Source organism: Quercus robur, chromosome 4, assembly GCF_932294415.1.
Source record: "Quercus robur chromosome 4, dhQueRobu3.1, whole genome shotgun sequence".
NCBI classification, from domain to species: domain Eukaryota; kingdom Viridiplantae; phylum Streptophyta; class Magnoliopsida; order Fagales; family Fagaceae; genus Quercus; species Quercus robur.
In genome coordinates, this window is record NC_065537.1 from 44,628,015 (window position 1) to 44,649,963 (window position 21,949).

Genomic DNA, 21,949 nt, shown 5'->3' on the forward strand with positions numbered 1-21,949 from the left:
TATATAATTTAGAGTGAAAAAACATGTTTGTGTTTTGGAACATATACGTTCAACATTGGCTTCCTCATCTTTAGGTAGTGAATCTGCAGGACATAAATTTGGTGTTAGTTCGGACCCAAAACCGGAGTGCTCTAGCAGGTTAGTGTATATTTATTGTTACTAAATATATTAAAGGAATTTATTGATTGTCTCCATATTTAGTTATGTTTGGTCTGTCTTGGTGTGATAGATGGTGGTAGGGGTGGTTATCTTGTTTGAAATATATTGATGCTGTCTTATATATGTGTGATTTTGTGTGTTTGTTGTTTTGGATAAAAAGGGGGTTCTATTAGAGGAACATATTGGAACAGTAGTGGAGGGATACTCCTAAGTCAAGGATGAAAAATGATTCACAAATGTAAATTATAGTTCTTCCACCATCTGAGGGGGACAAGTTGAAATTTTAGTTAATTTGTATGTGCAAGGACTTTTGAGATCTATGTCTAGCTTTGACCCATTTTAGTACAAAACATCTGTAGCCTGAATATAATAAGTAATGTTGAACGTATCACAAGTTTGCCTCCCCAGGGTTAGTTAAGAATTCTTCCATAACTTTGAATAACTGGGAAATTAAGGTGATAATTTCCCTATGGTTCTTGAGCATTTGAAGCAAGTGTGATATGGCTCTGAATCTGGAAATAGAACCTGTCAAATCCATGTTTAATTCTTGAGTTCAGTAGTAAGTCTGTATTTGCACAAAAAAAGAAACTAAAAGATGCAGCAGTTATAGAACAGGACACAGCTATAGAATGGAATGGCCAGGGAATTAAAGTTTATTTCCTTTGTTGTTTGTACATATTTTTTTGGCTACTTTATCCTTTTAATGAAGTTGTCTTTTCTCAATAAATTTTTTTTCTTACCTATCAGAAAAAGAGACAATTGTATGTTTGATAATTAAAAAATGGGAGTGGTTTGTCAATGCGCTCAACTCAAGTTATTTGTTTTAGAACCTGGGTGCATGTCTAACTTACCAATTCAGGGAAAAAGGGTTGTAATATCAATTGTTTAGATTATATAGAGATGGAGTTGTAGCAGACACCTGTTTGTATGTGGAGCTATAATTTTAATGAGAAGTTGAGTTGTAATGTCCTTTGGAATTGAAGGGATATAAAATACGTTACATGGTCTCTTTGTTTTTCTTTCTGTGGTAATTAATATGTATTGATAGTCATGATCACGTCATCAGTGCTATGGCTTACTTTTGAATTTGTGAAGACTCTGCATTTCTATGATGGAATTATACTGAATTTTTGAAACTTATGGCATACAAGACGTATTATTTACTTTTTGTTACTCTGTCCAGTGATAATTGATATACATTAATTATCCTGATATGCTTCAACAGTTCTGCAACATGTTTTTGTATTGTGAGGTCTTTTTATGTACATTCATCAATTTCACCTGGGTAAAATTCACTGCTACCATTCATTTATGGACAGAAGAGGTCTATTTGCTACAATACCAAAGTCTATGTACTAAATTGGTGAAAAAATAGTGTGGGGTGATTTTACAACAGCATCAAAGTTTAGCAGTCTAAGGACGTTTTATTTATTTCACATTTAAGTTAAAGCCTAATGTTCAAAATGTAATGTTTTGACTTCTTAGATTTAGACCTAGTCGTCTTTTGTTGAGTAATTGATCTTTGTGAATTTCTTTCTTAAATTTGTATGCTTTTTATCTGCAGCTTTTCAACTTTTGTGGCTGGTGCAACTGATTCTATGCCTAAAGTACCTGAATTGGAAAAAGCTGACAATAAGAACAATTCAAATGCGGGAGTCACTTTTAGGACACCAGAAACTGCATTTTCATCTGCTGCATCAACATCAACACCTACTGCAAGTATTGGCGTCAACACCAGTGCCAATAATTCTTTCTTGAATAATGGGTCTCTGTCTTCAAGCCCATCTTTCCCTTCAACCATTCCACCTCTTCTTTTTAATAATGTTCCCATTCAAAATTCATCAAATAGCTCTACGTTTACTCTTACTTCCACAGGCAGCAGCGGCAGCAGCACTACAACCACCAGTGCCTTTGCCACCTCCATTACCAGCAGCACCAGTCTATCTACCTCAGCTGCATCAGGGCCTATTTTTAAATTTGGACCCATAGTTGTGGAAGCACCAGTAACAGCTACTTCTGGAATAGCATCAGAAGCTGCTAAGGATTGGCAATTTCAGCGGCAATCTTTTTGTTGGCACATCTGCTACAAATGCAAGTACAGGAAGTAGCATTTTTAGATTTAGTGCTGCAGCCACGTCTTCCGCTGCTAATAGTCAGTCTCAGGGTTCTACCCTTTTCAGTGCTGGTAGTGGATCTGCGCTTAGTGCACAGGCATCCCCTGCTGGGACTGGGGTTGCAGCTTTTACCAACAGCATTCCCATTCAATTCAGTTCATCTGCGCCATCCCCATCATTTGGATTGGCTGGCAATACAGCTCTCTCTTTTGGGAGTTCATCATTTGCTGTGTCAACTCCTGCTGCTAAGCCTTTTAATTCAGCAGCTGCTTTTGGACTTGGCACTTCTCCTACAAATGCAAGTACAGGAAGTAGCATTTTTGGATTTAATGCTGCAGCCACGTCTTCCGCTGCTAATAGTCAGTCTCAGGGTTCTACCCTTTTCAGTGCTGGTAGTGGATCTGCACTTAGTGCACAAGCATCCCCTGCTGGGACTGGGGTTGCAGCTTTTACCAACAGCATTCCCATTCAATTCAGTTCATCTGCGCCATCCCCATCATTTGGATTGGCTGGCAATACAGCTCTCTCTTCTGGGAGTTCATCATTTGCTGTGTCAACTCCTGCTGCTAAGCCTTTTAATTCAGCAACTGCTTTTGGACTTGGCACTTCTGCTACAAATGCAAGTACAGGAAGTAGCATTTTTGGATTTAGTGTTGCAGCCACGTCTTCCGCTGCTAATAGTCAGTCTCAGGGTTCTACCCTTTTCAGCGCTGGTAGTGGATCTGTGCTTAGTGCACAGGCATTCCCTGCTGGGGCTGGGGTTGCAGCTTTTACCAACAGCATTCCCATTCAATTCAGTTCATCTGCGCCATCCCCATCATTTGGATCGGCTGGCAATACAGCTCTCTCTTCTGGGAGTTCATCATTTGCTGTGTCAACTCCTGCTGCTAAGCCTTTTAATTCAGCAGCTGCTTTTGTACTTGGCACTTCTGCTTCTTCAACAGATGCCAACTCTAATAATGCCATAGGTAGTACTACTTCAAGCTTGTTTGGTTCTTGGCAGCCTTCAAATTCTCCAATATTTGGTTCAAGTTTGACATTCAACTCTTCATCTTCATCAATTGGGTCGTCCGTTGCAGCATCTACTGCTTTTGTTGCTGCTACAACATCACCCTCAACTGGGTTTTCCTTCCCAATATCATCTACAACTTCTGTTCCTACCACTACATCGCCTTCATCAGGGTTTTCTTTTGCAGCATCTACATCTTCTGTTGCTGCTTCTACAACATCCTCAACTGGATTTCCCTTTGCAGCATCTGGTGCATCTCCCTCAGCTGGGTTTCCATTTGCAGCATCTACAGCTTCTACTGCTGCTCCTAGCAGCGCACCTGTTGCATTTGGATCATCCATTGTTGCATCATCCATTGTTCTATTAGTTGTTTTTCTCAATTAATTATTGGTTAATTAAATTATTGTTTATTAGTTGCACTAGCACACATCTACGTGTACATTACACTAAGGATCCATTTGGATACAGCTGAAAACTGATAACTAAAAACTAAAACTGAAAATTGAAAAACACTGCAGCAAAATAATTTTTAAATGTGTAAATAGTACCGTGGTACCCATTTTTAATGAAAAAGTTGCTGAAAAGTGTAGTTTGTGGGACTCATGAACAGTACACGAGAGTACTATTCACAGAAGAAAAGTCAAAAAGTTACGGTGGGGAAAAAAAAAAATCTGAAACGCAAACGTGCGTCTGGAAAGCGCAAAACGCGCTTCCCAAACGCACTCTAAAAGAGCCAGCCATGTGCACATTACACATCCGATGAGCTGATGTGCACGTTACACTGCTTTAATTATTGTTTACCCTGCCCCATGTGTTCATCCACCCCCTCTCCCACCCTCACCCCACTTCACTCCACTCCACTCCACTCAACTCAATAGACAAGCCAGTCAAGCCTCAAAAAAATTTCCCCAATCACAAGAGTTAACTGCCAATCAGAAAATTTCACAATCACAATACACATTACACTAAAAAGACAATTAATAATTTAAGGGTCATGCTAACGAGTACCCTTAATTATCTATTTTAGGAAAATTTTGACATTACTTTTATGAGAAATGAAAAAACTGTCAAAACATTTTTTTTTTTTTCTTTTCCCACGAAAATTTACTTTTACGGAATTCTTAAAGAGTGCCCAACACTCATTAGCTTTTCCTTAATATCTCACCGACACAAATACACACACCAACACTAACAGCAACACCCACCAACACCAACGGATAAGATATTAAGATAAATCCAAATTCAAAAAGTTAAAAAATCAGTCCAATATTAATAAAGATAAAGTTAAAGTTTAGCAATTCAGTGGCCCAATCACAGAATCAAATAAAGACCAATCACAGAATCAAATAAAGACAAAGTATTAAAATTAGTATTAAAGAATAAAGAAAGAGAGAGAGAGAGAGGGTCATAATTTTCATTTCAGACTTAGTGATTCAGATAGAAAGAGAGTCAGAGAGGGAGGGAGCACTTGCACCAGAGCAGACGAGCACAAGGCGCGAGCGACGACGAGCGATGAGGACGATCTGGACTGGACCGATCTCCGACGACGAGCGAGCTGCGAACGATGTGACCGATCCGATCTCCGTGACTCCGGCTGTTGGCAGTTGGCTTGAGTCTAAGGCGTTGCTCTGAGGGGGACTGAGGCGTTGCTTGCTCTGTCTTCACTATTTAGGTTTGCTTTAGGCCTTTAGGGATTTCTGATTTAGAATATTAGAAGTGAGTTTTGATTTGATTTGCTCTGCAGCCCTGTATTGGGGTTTGGTTTGTTTGTTTTTTTTTTTTTTTTTTTTTTTTTTTTTTTTTTTTTTGAGAATACATGGGTTTGCCTCTGCAATCTGTTGGGCTTGCCGAGTTGCCAATTTTTTTTTTGGGCTTTCTTCTTTTTTATTTTTTTTTTGCGTGAAAGTAGAACAATTAATTTTTATTTATTTTTATTTTTTATAATATGAGGGTATTCCTAATACAGAGCAAGTATAAAAAAATTTGTAATTTTTTTTTTCAGGTTTTCTTTCAAGTCAGGGTGTTCCTGGGAACACCCTGATTTGCACGTGGCGTCGCCACTGGGGCCCATGGCTACTCCCACATCACAGCCTGTATTTGGTAACCCTATAAGCAGAAGTGCTTTTGGACTTGGCACTTGTGCTTCCTCAGCAGATGCCAACTCTAATAATGCCATAGGTAGTACTACTTCAAGCTTGTTTGGTTCTTGGCAGCCCTCAAAGTCTCCAATATTTGGTTCAAGTTCGACATTCAACTCTTCATCTTCATCAATTGGGTCGTCCGTTGCAGCATCTACTGCTTCTGTTGCTGCTACAACATCACCCTCAACTGGGTTTTCCTTCCCAGTATCATCTACAACTTCTGTTCCTACCACTACATCGCCTTTTGCAGCATTTACATCTTCTGTTGCTGCTTCTACAACATCCTCAACTGGATTTCCCTTTGCGGCATCTGGTGCATCTCCCTCAACTGGGTTTCCATTTGCAGCATCTACAGCTTCTGCTGCTGCTCGTAGCAGCGCACCTGTTGCATTTGGATCATCCATTGTTGCATCATCTGGTCCCACTTTCTCATTTACTTTAGCCATGGCTACTCCCACATCACAGCCCGTATTTGGTAACCCTAACCCCTTCACAATTAATCCATCTTCCTCGGGAAATAATGATCAAATGAATATGGAAGACAGCATGGAAGTGGATACCATTCAAGCTTCCATGCCCACAGTTCCAGTATTTGGCCAAGCTCCTGTCACACCACAGAACCAATCTCCATTTCAGGCTTCAAATAGTTTAGGAGGGAGCAGCTTCTCACTGGGTGCTGGTCGCGGTGATATGGTTAATCGAAAAATTGTCAGAGTTAGTCGCAATCCTCAATTTGGAGCCCCACAGAATTCAGCCACCCCACAGAACCAATCTCCATTTCAGGCTTCAAATAGTTTAGGAGGGAGCAGCTTCTCACTGGGTGCTGGTGGCGGTGATAAGGCTAATCGAAAAATTGTCAGAGTTAGTCGCAATCCTCAATTTGGAGCCCCACAGAATTCAGCCACCCCACAGAACCAATCTCCATTTCAGGCTTCAAATAGTTTAGGAGGGAGCAGCTTCTCACTGGGTGCTGGTGGCGGTGATAAGGCTAATCGAAAAATTGTCAGAGTTAGTCGCAATCCTCAATTTGGAGCCCCACAGAATTCAGCCACCCCACAGAACCAATCTCCATTTCAGGCTTCAAATAGTTTAGGAGGGAGCAGCTTCTCACTGGGTGCTGGTGGCGGTGATAAGGCTAATCGAAAAATTGTCAGAGTTAGTCGCAATCCTCAATTTGGAGCCCCACAGAATTCAGCCACCCCACAGAACCAATCTCCATTTCAGGCTTCAAATAGTTTAGGAGGGAGCAGCTTCTCACTGGGTGCTGGTGGCGGTGATAAGGCTAATCGAAAAATTGTCAGAGTTAGTCGCAACAAGACGCGGAGAAAGTAATTAAGTAAATATACCAATCGTTATGTCAACCATTTCGGACAAATTGGGATCGTTGTCAGAGGCGACAGTTGCAATTGATGGATAAATAATTATAATGGTTAGATATTAATTGTTATTAATCTTAATGCCTATATGACTAATATTGGAGTGATGAAATGACATTTTTAAATTTTTTTTTTAAGTGACATAGCAATGTTTTTGTAAAAGAGTTGGCATTTTCCTCTTTTCCCTTGCCTACTAGCTTGTAGAATTAGATGACGTGTGACTACAATGAAGTTTCATGCGATGCATAATTAGAGGTGCTTTTTCAATAAATGAAGGAGCAGTTTAATATGCTGTTAAAGCATCTCATGGTCAATCAGCCTCAAAATCGCTATCCAAATCTTCGCTATGTGGAAGACTAGGAGGATGATGATTTTAATGCCAAAGAGGAGGTTGAACACATGGAAAGACCTGTAATTAAAGAACCTATATAGCTATAAGACCTGTAATTAAAGACAGCTCAACTAGCCATGAAATTTGTAAGAGCATTTGTATTGGTAGTGCTAAAAATAGCAATATGGTTTTTTAGCACCACCAATACTAAAAAGCATGTGACAATAGTGGTGCTATATATGGCTAAAATGTTTTAGCTTCTTGCCACATTGCACAGCCATCTATAGCTGTGCACTATAGCAAAAAATTGTATTTTATTACACTTTCACACTCTCTTTCTCCCTTGCATGCTCTTTTCCTCTTTCTCTCTTGCACGCTGTTTTTCTTTTCTTTTCTTTTTGCCTCTTTCTCCCTTGCATGCTATTTTTCAGCTAATGACTCTCAGCTCTCTTCAGTTTTCAGATTTGGTATGTTGGGTTGTTTATATGGGTTTTGTAAATTGCAATTTTGTGATTTTTTTTTTTTTTTGGCAAAGTTGTGTATTTAGATCAGAAGAAAAATAGTAGGCCAAACCCAATGCAATAATGGTTGTGTTGATTGTTTATTGTAGTTAATATATTATTTTATTATGTTAAAAGCTAAAATAAAACCATGGATGTTAGGTGTTTTGTAAAGTGAAAAGATAAAATAGATAAAGTAATTTTTTGTAGTGCCAAATAGCCAAATTTATGGCTCCACCAACATAGATACTCTAAAGTTAAGGTTTTTAGAGCATCCACATCAGTGGATGTATAAATGTGTATAAGTGTGTAAAATGGAAAAAAGTCACTAATTTTACACATTTTGAGCAAAAAAACACCCACATCAGTGGGTGTAAACTCATGTATAAATGCAAGTTGTTGCAGTACCCGTGTATATTTGCACGGGCACTGTAGCATGTGCATATAATTTTTAAATAATTTTCTCTCTCTCCTCTTTAACTTGGGGCGTAGCCAGGATTTTTAACTTGGGGGGGCCGAGTTATAGTATTTATACAATAATCATAATTCATAAATATATTGAATACAAAGTTATCAACTCTAATTTATCCATAAATTGTCTAATTCACTATAGACATACATGATATCCAATATATATATATATATATATATATATATTGCATGACGATAAATTTTCATAGAATAAAATTAATCTATTATCATCAAATTATGAATTCTAAATGTTGCTACAGGCATCTTAAATTTAGCCACCATCATCAAATCATTAAAGAAGAACATTTTGCATTAAAAAAAAAAAAAAAACATTTGTTGCTACAAGTGTCCTAAATTTTAAATTACTAATATCTTTAATATGACTCAAGAATTAACCTAAAAAGAACCTTAATTTTTTTTTTCTCAATTATATAGATGTTACTCACATTAAAGAAAAACAAATTCCACTATTATTTAAAGCAACATCCACTTTATCATTCATATTATTTATTTTTAAAATATTTTAATGAATTATCGCCCAACACAAACCCACATCCTCACACACTTCCAAGTTCACTACTCTATTATAGCAGCAATGAGATGGAAAAAAAAGGGATAGATTTGTTTTTACTAGCTGTGAGGGTTTTCAGTTTTGTGTGACTATGTTGAGATGAATTTTGTTTTGTTAATATTAAATAAACAATGAGGTTGGCAGCACTATTGAGGAGAAAAAGGCAAAAGGCACGTAGCTTGAGAATGAGAATGAAGAGGAAAATGTAAAAACTTTGTTTTGAAATGGGCTAACATCTATTCTATTTGTAGAAAGTAGTTTATTGTCCACTAGATTAATTACAAATCTTTGGATTATTGGGGAGCTCAACTATTCTTTTATTTGAGGAGAAGTTTTACCTATTAGACAAAATTTAAGTCTTCTAGACAAATGGGGGGCCGGTTATAATTTTTTGAGGGGGCCTATATATTTTTGCTATATATGCTGTTGAGAAAATTTAAAATTTTAGGGAGGCCATGGAGCAACATGGCTCCGCCCCTGTTGGCAACAAGTGTCGAAGACGAAAAGAAAAGTTTAGAAAGCTCCGCACTTGGCAACAAGTGTTGAAGACGAAAAGAAAAGTTTAAAAAGCCTTGGCCTTATCCCTTCTTCTAACCTTTTTTTTTTTTCATCTCAGATTCCCCACTTTCTGTTGGATCACCATGTTTATTTTCATAAATATTGTACTTATTATTGCAATGGTAGGAGTTTTTAGGACTAAAGATTGGAGTTATTTGTAATACAATATATTTGACACTCCTACACATTTTCAATTACCACAAAAAACAATATAAATAAATAGTATAAAAATAAATATTTCAATTTATTTATCAATTAATATTAAAATGCACCAACACTTTTCACAGACGATGCATTTATTAAAACAAGGTGGAAGCATAGAAAGCTCCCAAAAGCATGATTAATTTAATCTATTTGAATTTTACAATGTATGTATTAGCTTTAGAAAGAATATTCATCACAAGAGCACCCCAACAGAAAAGAAGAAAAAACAAAATAAACAGGGATTCAATATACTAAACAAGGAGATCAGAGTCTTTGTAGCTTCTTCAGCAGCAAATTGGGCATACGATCAACCCATTCTCATTACACTCTGGACACACATTCGACTCTCCCTCTGTGGAAACAATCCTGTGGCTGCCATTGCACTTGGAACAAAGCACAAAACGAACTCCAGCACACCCTTCACATGCACCATTAGATCGATCAATCGGAACTCCATGGAAGAGTGGCCGAAACTTCCCTTGCTCGTGTAACGCCAAAACCTCTTCTGCTCCGCCTATATATCTCCCCTTAATAAAAAGCCTTGGAGGAGCTGCTTTACTGTCCAAAATCTTCCACAACTCTTCCTTAAATTCCATATGCATCGACACATCTTTCTCGTAAAATACCACCCGAAAACTCTCCAAAAGAAAGCGGATACTATTGCAATCTTCGAATGTCTTCCTTATCCCGTGGAGTGTGGTTGTGTAGAAAATTACTGAGTCTTTTCCTCCTGGTGGGCATTTCTCTTCGAATTCTAATAGAGGGTTCTCTTGCTCAACTCGACGTGTTTTCGATGGAGGCTCTTCTTCTTCTTCTTTTTCTTTTTCTTTTTCTCTTTCTTCTGCAATTTTTTCAAGATTCTCTTGCTCAATTCTGGCTCTTCTCTCTGCTTCACTCATTCGAATATGCTCTTTCACGGCTAGCTCAAAGGCAGCGAGTAGGTTTGGGTCAAAGAGTGTACCGGAGTTCAAGTCTGGCTTTCGGAACGACGAGATGTCAATCTCCGATAAAGGTGTTTGTTGACAATTACCGTTTCCCATTTCCGATTCTTCCAAAGCTCTGTTTTCCCGAAATTCCGGCTTCGATTTCTCGTATGCAGCTGTCTCTTTTGCTTCCAATGGTGGTCCGATGTTCTCTTTGTTGTTGATTTCGTCATCAAAATCCATACCTTCTTCATCTTCAAGGTCTCGCATAAGCTCCTCAACATCGATAATGTCAGGCTCTTCCACTGTCACACCTGTCTCTATGCTCTGCTTCTGCTCTGTTTCTTCGCAAATCAACTCGGTCTGAGCTCTGAGACTTGGACTCTTGGGGAGAAAGTCAGCGTACCCATCTGATGCATTTACTTGGAGAACTCGATCTTGTTTCAGATACCCAATGGGTCGAATCGATTTGAGCTTCTTCAATATCTTCCCCTTCATAATTGCCTTCATTTTCCCCAAATTGAGCTACCAAAATCTGATCTGGCAAAGGGATATTCAAAGCTCAAAATGGGTTTTCTTATCTGATATTAGAGTGAGAAGCTGAGAGCAAAAAAGTAGAGAGAGAGAGAGAGAGAGAGAGAGAGAGAGAGAGAGAGTTTTCCAGGTTAAACGGCTAGAAAGTTGTGGTGGCATTTAAAATTCGAAAACGTTTGGTGGGGATTGAGGCTAAAAAATCACTGAAAAGACACGTAGGCAATAAAAAGATTATGCAGTGGAAGACAATGAGGTTATCGTTGCAAGTTGCAACGGTCATAATTCATTGGTGGGTCCTACAGTCACTTTACTTTTATTTTTATTTTTAGAAGATGCAGCCACTTTACTTGAGCATGCATAATTGTTGTTGATTATTAGCTTTGTCATGCGGATTTGTCCATCTCCTTTCGGCAAAATTCAATTATACTATATGGAAATCTGGTTGATTTTTTTTGAGGGTTTATAATGATTTTAACATTTATGTTACATTTAGGTTTATAATTTCGAATTACTTTAAGTTTGATTTTATTAGGGACTAGGAAGTTTTGTTACTTTCTTCTTTGTGTTGTTTATCTCGTGGGTCTCACTAAAAACTAAAAATGAAAACAAAAAAAAACATCATTTTTTTTCAGCTAACCAAATATCCTCTAAAGTTCAAAATTTTATCATGATTGCATTGAACTTTTCCCATACTTGGATTGATAACTTCCATAATTCTTTTAAATATAAAGTTTTTTTTTTTTTGGTTTTTGTTTTTGTTTTTGTTTTTCCCTTTTCATGTGATTTCTTATAATAAGAAAAATGGGTTATAGTAATACAACTAAAAATGTTAAAGCAACCACATCAACTCGTAGAAAAGATTCCGTCTATTTTACACAAAAACCTACTTTTTGTATTTTATACCATCATTTTTACAAAACACCCACATCAGTTTATCTATTTTACAAAACTTTTCAATAAAATATTCATTTTTCATCAATTTTTTATTATTTTCCCTAATGGTCATACTTTTTTAATTTAGACTTATATTTTAAGTAAACTACCAACATCGGTGGCTCAACCTATGGAGCCGCTTGTGGTGGAGGTCCGATGGCCGAACCGCAAAATAGTGGCTCCGACAAACACTGCCAGATTGGTCTCGCCGCCCACCGTACCGCCGAATAGTGACCCACCAGTGGGTGGATTGTTAAAATAGTGGCTTTGACAAACGCCGCTGATGCCCAAACTACCAAAATAGTGGCTTTGGTGACCGCCCACCAGATTGGTGTCTCTGACCATTGTACCGCCATCACCGGTGGGCTGACGACCGCCGCCGAATCGATGTCTCCGACCAACGGTCATATTTTTTTTTTTGACCCAACGGTCATAATTTTTATTGCTATATCCACCAGTCATAATTTTGAAATTCAAATGGTAAATTCAAACCTAAATGTCATATTTTTTAACTTTAAACCCAATGGTAAATTCAAACCTAAATGTCATTTTTTTTTTTTTAAACTTTAAATCCAATGGTAAATTCAAACCTAAAGGTCAAATTTTTGAAATTCAAACTCAAGTCACATTCTTGCTCTATAAATATGACCATTTTCTCTCTAATTTCCATCCACTTCCACAAAATTATCTCTTCCATTCGTTTTTTGTTCTCTTTTAATGGATTTCCATTATGACATTGATTTTATTTTTCCAAATTTTGCTGAAACACCAGTGTATCCTCCTAATGTATTTCAAAGGAGGTTTCAAATGAGTCGTTCTCTTTTTCTACATATCCATTCAAGAGTTGAAGCAACTGAACCATACTTTGTTCAAAAAAGAAATGCGGCTAACACACTCGGGTTGTCTTCCCTTCAAAAGATGACCGCCGCAATCAGTATGCTTGCTTATGAAGTGTCGACGGATTTCATGGATGAATACTTGAGGATTGGAGAAACCACTGCAATAAAAAGCTTAAAAAAATTTGTTAAAGCAGTAGTTTCAATCTTTTCTGAAAAGTATTTGAGGTCACCAAACAACAATGACATTGCAAGGTTGTTAGCGGTTGGCCAACACTGTGGATTTCTAGGAATGCTGGGGAGCATTGACTGCATGCATTGGAAATGGAAGAATTGTCCAAGTAAGTGGAAAGGTCAACATATTGGTCATACCCGTGATCCAACAATAATTTTGGAAATCGTGGCGTCATATGACCTTTGGATATGACATGCATTTTTTGGGTTACCAGGGTCTGACAATGACATCAATGTCCTAGAGCGGTCTTTTGTATTTTCTGAGCTTGTTGAAGGGCGTGCTTCTTTGATTCATTACTCGATAAATGGTAATGACTATTCGATGGGGTACTATCTTGCAGATGGTATATATCCATCATGGGCAACATTTTTCAAAACAATTCTAGCACCATAAGATAGTAAAAGACAACATTTTGCTTTCGCACAAGAGGCAGCCAGGAAGGATGTCGAACGTGCATTTGGAGTACTTCAAGCGTGATTTGCAATTGTGCGCGGGCCTGCACGTTTTTTCCACCTTGAAACGCTTAAGGACATTATGATGGCATGTATAATATTGCATAAGCGAAAACCACATTTTCATGTGATTCTCACTTTGGTCCTTAACTTTTTTTTTCCACCGCTTTTAGTCCATAAAATAAAAAAGGTGATCTCGTTTTTGCCCCTACCGTCAGTGCCCTAACGGCAAAGTCCTAGGTGGCAGACGGAACATCCTATTAGCTAATGTGGTGCTGACGTGACAGTGATGTGGCAATTAAAATATTATTTGGTATTTTTATATGCCATGTTAGCATTTTAATTTTTTTTTAAAGCCACATCAGAAAATATTTATAAAAAATTAAATTTAAAGAAAAACCTTAAATCTAATTAATTTAAAATTTTAATTAAAATTTTCTTTTCTTAATATTCATGTTCCTCAACTTGCTCTTTGTGTTCTTCACAAACCAAACCCAGCAACAAGAACTCAAACCCATATCATAAGATCACAAACAAAAACAAGAAGAAAAAATTAAATTAAATACTAACAACAAATTTTCTTCATGTTCTTCCCATATCCAAGAAGCAAACAAACCAATTTTATAAAACAAAAAAGCAGAAACAGAAACAGAAACACATGGCTTATAATTTCCTAGATCTACACCAAACCCACTTCTACTACTAACGAATTCAGATCACAAACCAACCTACGTTTTTTTGCAATGTCAGATCTGACGTTTTCAAAGCCACAATCCCACATCGACCACTTCGACCGTCTTCCCGACTCTATACTCCTCTTAATCTTCAAAAGGATCGCAATGTCAAGGCCTTGGGTCGGTGTTGCGTCGTTTTGCCCCGCTTCCACTCCCTCGTCCCTCAGGTCGACAACATCGTCGTTCAGGTCGACTGCGTTATCTCCAACAACGACTCTTCGTCTTCTTCTCTTTCCGCCCCGGCTATCTCCTCTTCCTCTGACAAGTCTTGCAACCCGTTCTTGAACCTCTTCTGGTTCGTTTTTGGCGGAATTGTCAAACCCCTTCAGCTCTTTACCCAATTCCTTAACCCTAAGAGACCCGCTTTGTCTTCTTCCGCCTCCTCTACTCTGTTGCTCTCCTCAAAGACTTCAACGAAATTCGCTTCCTTCGAATCAAGCTTCCCAGCGGTGAATTGGGTATCGAGGACGGGGTTTTGTTTTTTCGAGAGGATGTGGAGTTTTTTGATTTTATAGGTTTTTTGTGTGTTTGTTTCCCAAGAAAATTTTTGGGTTTATGGGTTTGCTAGAGATTGGGTTAGTTGCTGTGTTTATGGGTTTATTTCTTGGATTTATTTTTTGTTTTTCTAGATTTGATGGAGATTGGGTTTGGTTGCTGGATTTGGATTTGGGGTTTGCTAGAGATTGGTTTGGTTGCTTCTTGGATTTGGGAAGAACATGAAGAAAATTTCCTACTAGTATTTAATTTAATTTTTTCTTCCTGTTTTTGTTTGTGATCTCCTGATATGGGTTTGAGTTCTTGGTTGCTGGGTTTGGTCTGTGAAGAACATGAAGAGCAAGTTGAAGAACATGAATATTAAGAAAAGAAAATTTTAATTAAAATTTTAAATTAATTAGATTTAAGGTTTTTCTTTAAATTTAATTTTTTTTAAAATTTTCTGATCTGGCTTTTAAAAAAAAATTAAAATGCTGACGTGGCATATAAAAATGCAAAATAATATTTTTTAGGAATATTTTAATTGCCACATCACTGTCAGATTAGCGCCACGTAAGCTAATAGGATGTTTCGTCTACCACCTAGGACTTTGCTATAGGGGCACTAACAGTAGGGACAAAAACGAGATCACTTTTTTGATCTTACGGACTAAAAGCGGTGGAAAAAAAATTTAGGGACCAAAGTGGAATCGCATGAAAATGTAAGGACGAAAATGTAGTTTTCGCCTATTGCATAATATGATCGTTGAAGATAAGCGACATACTTACCTTGGAGCAAATGACTTCGATTATGATCCAATCGATGATAATGGACTTGAACCGGTGTCACATAATCCCATTTGTAACCTTATGCAGTTCATTGAACATCATAATTCCATTAGAGATAGAGGAATTCATTCTCAACTTCAAGTGGATCTCATCGAGCATCTATGGCAACTATAAGGCTAGTCGTAGGAATTTGGAATTCTAAATTTCTAAGTATTACTACTTTTATTTAATGTGAACCTTCATTGGAATTTGAAATTTACTAAGTTTAATATTACTAAGTTTCCAAAAAGGACACTGTAAATTTTATTCTAATATTAAACTTCATTGTCACTCTATTAAACTTCATTGTCACGAATTTGAAATTTATTAAGGTTTTTTTTTTTTTTTGAGATAAAAGATAGAAATTTTATTTGATATACAGGGGTATTTAACCATTTGCTAACAACAGAACAATAATGCAGAACTATGCAGAAAATCACGTTTGCATAATTCAAAAACAATACATAGAAACCTATAAAACAAGCAGATACAACATTACCGGACCTATACTACAGAAGCAAGAAATATGCAAAAAAACAAAATAGTTTCTGTAGAAACAAATAATTATGTAGAAAAATAGATATACAACCAATAAAATCAGCAAGTACAACCACCTTTAACAGAGATGTCGCTTCACCCAAAACAGAATGACAAGAATAGAATCACAAATTAAATTGAATAATAAAGTGCTATTGTCTGTGCACAATACAAAATTTATAACATTGCATTTGTTTCTTTACACAAGTGAAAACTACAAAAACATATCTAACATGATTAGAGATTGCATAATCATGTTCCCTACATAAGTAAATACTACAAAAGAGATGTCTAACATCAAATCATCTATGTCAACCATGTGCTAGTATCTTTGCACTATACAAAAAATTACTTGATTAGCTATTGTCAATAATAATATTCAAATTATGATGGAAATTTAGACCTTAACCTCTCCAAGATTTCCAAACAACATAGACGAATATATTCTTTTTGCTCAGGATCCATGGTTCTTGTATCTTTCATCATAATTTCATCTTCCATTTTCCTCTTTTCTACTTCATTCTTCTCTTCCTTGATACGAATTAACTCTCTTTGTTCTTCGGATGCAATGCACATTGACTCTCTTCGTTCTTCTAATGCAATGTGCATACTTTCCTTTTTCTCCTCATGCATTCTCCTCTTTTCTTCCTTGATTTCGTCCAATTGGGAGGAAAGTATTGGGACCACGTCATCACAATTCTTTCTTTTCTTTAATTTCTCCTTTTTGGCCTTCTTGCTTATGGGTCTCTTCAAGGTTTCACCGGAGTTCATCTCATCATTATCTTCATCTAGATTTATTGAGCTTGCAAAAGTATGACAAGATTGTGTGGCTAGTTGTCTTGTGTGGACTTTCAAATTATCTCTTAGAATCAACCACTTAGCTTCATTCCTCAAAATTCTCCAACAATGTTCCAATTGAAATGCATTTTTGCTATTACTTTGATACATAGCTTTTGCATCATTAATCTACAAAAGTAAAATATTGAAAATAATGAGAATCATAAAACTAAAAGTGTATTGATGTACAATACATATTAGATGTTAAGTCGAAATACCTTGTTATGCTCAATTTTACCACTTAACTTGTTGGTCTCCCTTTGAATTGTTGACCACCGACTGTTTAAAGAATCCTTGGTGCGGTTAAATTTTTTGTCATTGTGGAAGGTGGACCAAATTCGATCCCAAAATGTTGTGTGTTTTTGGTCCGTCGATGTCACGACATCTAAGCTAACATTGAGCCACGCCGACACTAGCTTAATGTCTTCATCTACGGTGAAGTTGTTTCCCCAATGACCTCTCTTAGTAGTTGATTTTTTTTTTTTTTTTTTTTTTTTTTTTTTTGCAAATGGAGGGGCGGGGGGGGGGGGGGTGTAGATTGTCCCATTTCAACTTGGGGTGGAGATTGATGGACATTAATGTCTGAATGCGGAGTGGACATCAAAATACTACTGTAAAAAAACTTAAAACCTTGTTCATTGTCTTGTAAAATGTTAAGGAGGAATGGATTTTGTGAGTATTTGACTCCTTTTTTACTAGCATATATAAAGTGATGGAGACGTGGGGTTTAAAGGCCAAATCCCACGATTGGTGATTGATCCAAGGAATAATCACTCTAATTTCAAGGCCATCATCTTGTTAGCTATATTGCTTGCAACCTATAAGATTAGTCTTAGAATAAAAATAAAAAATTAAAGATTAGTCCTAGATTAAAATTGCTCCACAGGCAGAGACATACTAGAAAGTTCTTTCATGGCCAACAAACAGTATATGTTTCTTAAGTATATCCCAAAGAAACATCCAAAATCAATGTAAAACCTTTAACATCAGTGTAAAACCTTTAACATCAGGTTGAAGTAGTTTATAACTAAGTAATAAGAGACTCCACCAAATCAGCATGGGGAAAACAATCCGAAAAGTAAGTATATAACTAAGTAGTTATAACTAAGTATATACCCTGTTCAAGTAGTTCGAAAACAGGGGAGAAATTGAAATTTAATACAAGTTTAAAAAACTCCAAATTCTTCAAACACTCCCTACACACGGGGAAACTAATCCCTATCAAAAGACATAAAATTTAATCCTTATTTGAACTCTAAAATAATCAAATATAAATACACACAAAATCTGAAATACTAATAAATTCCAAAAATAACTTCGGGTGTGTTTCGAAGAATCCCTAAAAAAAACCCCCAAACCAGAAAAAAATTTGAAACAAGAAACTCCCAAGAAACCCTAAAAAAATTAGTTTAGAGAAACTCCCAAGAATCTTGCTTGAAACCAAAAAACAAAAAACACCCTAAAATCTCAGTGAGAAAAACCCATACCTTTTTAGAGAAATTAGCCCCAAAGTCTGTCAATAGAGAAGATGAGTCTGTCAATTGATCCACCCTTCTCACGGGGTTGCAAAACCCCCAAACCGATCACATTATTTCTCGTGGTGATGAGAATGAGCAAAAGCTGATAAGAAGTAGACGAAGAGAGAAGATGAGAGGAAAAGCTCAGGAATGAAATAGGGAGAGACAAGCTGAGACCAGAGAGGCGTTGGTGTTGCTCAGTGAGAGGAGAGAGAAAAAAAGTGTGAAAAAGGTATTTTTATATTGTATGAGGATAATATTAAAATATTAAAATATTAGATAAACGAGCTACAGTAACCGTGTAAATATACACAGTTACCGTAGCTAATGTATATACTTACACATTTTTACACCCACTAATGTGGGTGTTTTTTTGCTCAAAATGTGTAAAATTGGTACATATTTCTATTTTAGAAGATTATACACATGCTGATGTGGTTGCTCTAAGGCTTTTTTATAATTGTACTCTGGTTATATAATATATTATAAACCGGGTTCAAAACATTAGTATTACTATTTTTGTGTGTATTCTAATAAGTATTACTGTTTACTTAAAAAAAAAATAGAGATATTTATCCCACATTAGTTATATGTATCTAGTGTCCGTTATTTATAACCCTAGTCTACAACTACAAAGATTAGACTTTTTTGTAATTATATTTTGGTTATATAATGTATCATAAACTCGGTTTAAAATACTAGTATTACTATTTTCGTGTGTATTCTAATAAGTGTTTACTCAAAAAAAAAAAAAAATATATATATATATATATATATGTATGTATATTAGCAGCTAGGAGTGGATGGATTTGAATCTGGATATTTTTGTTAGAAACACTAAGAGATGTCAAATGAGTAACAAGGCACTTGAGATGCGGTTTGCTTTAAGAGTATAGATTTGACAAATAAAACCGTGTCAACTCTTGTTACAAAAAGAATTTGGAATTGTTAAGAACCCGTATAACCACTTAAACCATAAGAAGAAAAGAATGTGAAGGGTCGAATCTTTCTTTAAGGAGATAGTATAAAAAACTATCTTTTTTTTTTTTTTGAGAAACATAAAAAACTAGCTTTGATTAGAAACAAATTTGAAATTTGATTTATTCTGGTCTATAAGTTTTATTTACTCACATTTAAAATGCATATTTCTGTTTTTTTTTTTTTGGTTTAATTTTTTTTATTTATAAATAATTACTTGTAATAAATATTTTATGCATTTTACCTGACATGTATATATGCATTGTGGGAGTTGAGATTTTTCTGAGTTAGGAGGAAGCTTGTGGAAGTCAGGGTGATTTAGAGCCTGTTTGGGTAAGCAATTTCCATAACTCAATTCTCAGTTTCCATAACTCATAACTCAAAAATGGTGGGACCCATAGCAAAAAGGTTGTTTGGCCAAACGATAACTCTGTTTCCATCACTCAATTCTCTGATTTTTGAGTTATGAGTTATGGAAACTGAAAACAACAAAAGGCTGTTTTCAGTTTCCATAACTCATAACTCAATGGCATTTCCGTAAATAAACACACATGAGGGACCCACAGCCGCAACTTTTGACCACCTTTTGACCTTTTTTTTTTTTTTTTTTTTTTTTTTTTTTTTTTTTCTGGGTTGGCTGTTCGTTCTTTTTTTTTTTTTTTTTTTTCTTCTTCTGCTGGGTTGGCGTTGGCTGTTCTTCCTTTTTTTTTTTTTTTTTTTTTCTGCTGGGTTGGCGTTGGCTGTTTTTCTTTTTTTTTTTTTTTTTTTTTTTTTTTTTGGTTGGCGTTGGCTGTTCGTACCTCTTCTTTTCTTTTCTTTTCTTTTTTTTTTTTTTTTTTTTACTAGTTCGTCTGTTCTGTTTTTTTTTTTTTTTTCTTTAGTACCTAGACTCACCAAACTTAGTGAAAAAAAAAAAAAAAAAAAACCCAGATGGAACAGCCAACCCAGGAGGAAAAAAAAAAAAAAAGAAGCTGCTAGTGAAAAAAAAAAAAAAAAAAAAAAAAAAGCTGCACTGTGACAGGCGTGGGCCCTCCAAATAGTGTGAAAAATTGTGAGTGATGGAAACTGAGTGATGAAGGCAAACGGATGTGAAAAATTGAGTGATGAGTGATGAGTGATGAGTGATGAGTGATGAGTGATGGAAATTGAGTGACGGAAATTGAGTGACGAAAAATGCTTACCCAAACAGGCACTTAGCTTCAGTCTGTACAAACACGAACGAAAATCATTATGAAATCGATTCTCCCATGGGGCTCACAAGCAAGGGTGGCTGCACATACAAGTCAGGGTGATCTTGCTAAAAAAAAAATATATATATATATATATATACTTGAAAAAATAAATTATAACATAATTATATTTAAATTAGCATGTTTTGTCTACCCTAAAAAAAAAAAAAATATTAACCAGACTTGATAATTTCAAGAATTTGAATTCAATAATAATAAGAGTAATGCTAAGAACACGATAAAATGTTGCAACAATTTTATAATAAATCCAAATTTAGTATGCCAACTCACACGGGCTTTTTTTTAACCTCTAATTTAAAATTTTTTGTATACTAATGTAGAAATTGTTGTGACATTTTGTTATGTCTCTAGGCATTATTTACAAAAATAATCTTGGCCCTCCAAAAATAATCCTTAATCCTTTAAACAAATAAAAGTTCAAATAACAATAAAAATGAGCCCAAATGACATCAAAAATAGCCTAAAAAACAACAAGATTAAAACAAACAACAATGTCAAAAAAATGAACAAAATATTCAACAAAAGCTCATTAAAAAACAAAAAGTAAAATTCGTAATCATTTCATAACTCATTCAACCCATTCAATAAAAATAATTAAATAATCCATAATTTTATTTTCTTAAAAAATGATACTAAGAGAGTGATTGTGGTCATGAGTTCTCTCCTTAGTGATGCCGAGAGCTCTACTCTTCAATTACTTGGCTTGCAATCGCATTATATATCATTCATTGCTCTCTCTCACTTTCTCCATTTTTCTTCTCTATTATTAACGGACTCTTTTTTATTTTATTACTCTCATCTTAGCATTCTTAATTCTCACTTAATTTCTCATCAATCCCTCTTTGCTTTTTAATTTTGTTTATAGAAGGAAATTGTAAAATTTCATGTATTTTCATTTTTTTCGATTATTCAAATTCTCTTTCTATTAGATTTCGTATAATTTAAGTTTGTTAATAATCACCAAAAATTTTGTAGTTTAATTGACACCTCCTCATACACCAAGTGCTTGGGGGTTTAGGGGGATAAATGATTCAAATTACGAAATTAGCAGCATATTGTAATGTCACTACTCACAAATGACACTCCGATGATAATCTTAGGCTGGGTTTAATTCCACAAAGTAAACAACAGTATTTGTTGAGTTTTGAATTTCATAAATTCTTCTATCGTTTGGTGGCTTTTATATTTGCTAATTGTCCTTCCTTGTCCCAAAACGTGACCTAATGCTCCTAATGATGGTGAGGCTGGGGTACCCGTACCTTCGTCATGCATTACATTTTTTATTTATTTATATTTATTATAGGAAAAAGCGTAACAATCTTTGGAATACTATTAGGTAGGTACACAATATATGTTTGAAATTGCTTTTTTTTTTTTTTTTTTTTTTGAGTTGAAGTTAGAAAATGTTTGAAATTACCTTGAACTCACATTGAACTGGGATATAACAA

At 35.7% G+C, this 21,949-nt stretch overlaps 3 protein-coding genes across 3 annotated transcripts; 1 reads left to right on the forward strand and 2 right to left on the reverse strand.

Annotated features, from left to right (window-relative positions):
- The first annotated feature begins 1,160 nt into the window (after positions 1–1,160).
- Positions 1,161–6,755, forward strand: LOC126721946 (nuclear pore complex protein NUP62-like). Its single transcript, XM_050425090.1, has 5 exons — positions 1,161–1,186; positions 1,724–1,982; positions 2,035–2,097; positions 2,185–3,601; positions 5,806–6,755. Exons 1-5 carry the CDS (start codon positions 1,161–1,163, stop codon positions 6,753–6,755), a joined length of 2,715 nt encoding a protein of 904 aa, XP_050281047.1.
- A 2,695-nt stretch (positions 6,756–9,450) lies between these two features.
- On the reverse strand, positions 9,451–11,038 carry LOC126722120 (uncharacterized protein At3g28850-like). Its single transcript, XM_050425273.1, has one exon. It carries the CDS (start codon positions 10,865–10,867, stop codon positions 9,719–9,721), a length of 1,149 nt encoding a protein of 382 aa, XP_050281230.1. The 5' UTR covers positions 10,868–11,038; the 3' UTR covers positions 9,451–9,718.
- Positions 11,039–16,303: 5,265 nt separating this feature from the next.
- LOC126721947 (uncharacterized) lies at positions 16,304–17,201 on the reverse strand. Its single transcript, XM_050425091.1, has 2 exons — positions 16,975–17,201; positions 16,304–16,885 (listed from the first exon to the last, which is right to left on the reverse strand). Exon 2 carries the CDS (start codon positions 16,865–16,867, stop codon positions 16,304–16,306), a length of 564 nt encoding a protein of 187 aa, XP_050281048.1. The 5' UTR covers positions 16,868–16,885; positions 16,975–17,201.
- Between the last annotated feature and the right edge of the window lie 4,748 nt (positions 17,202–21,949).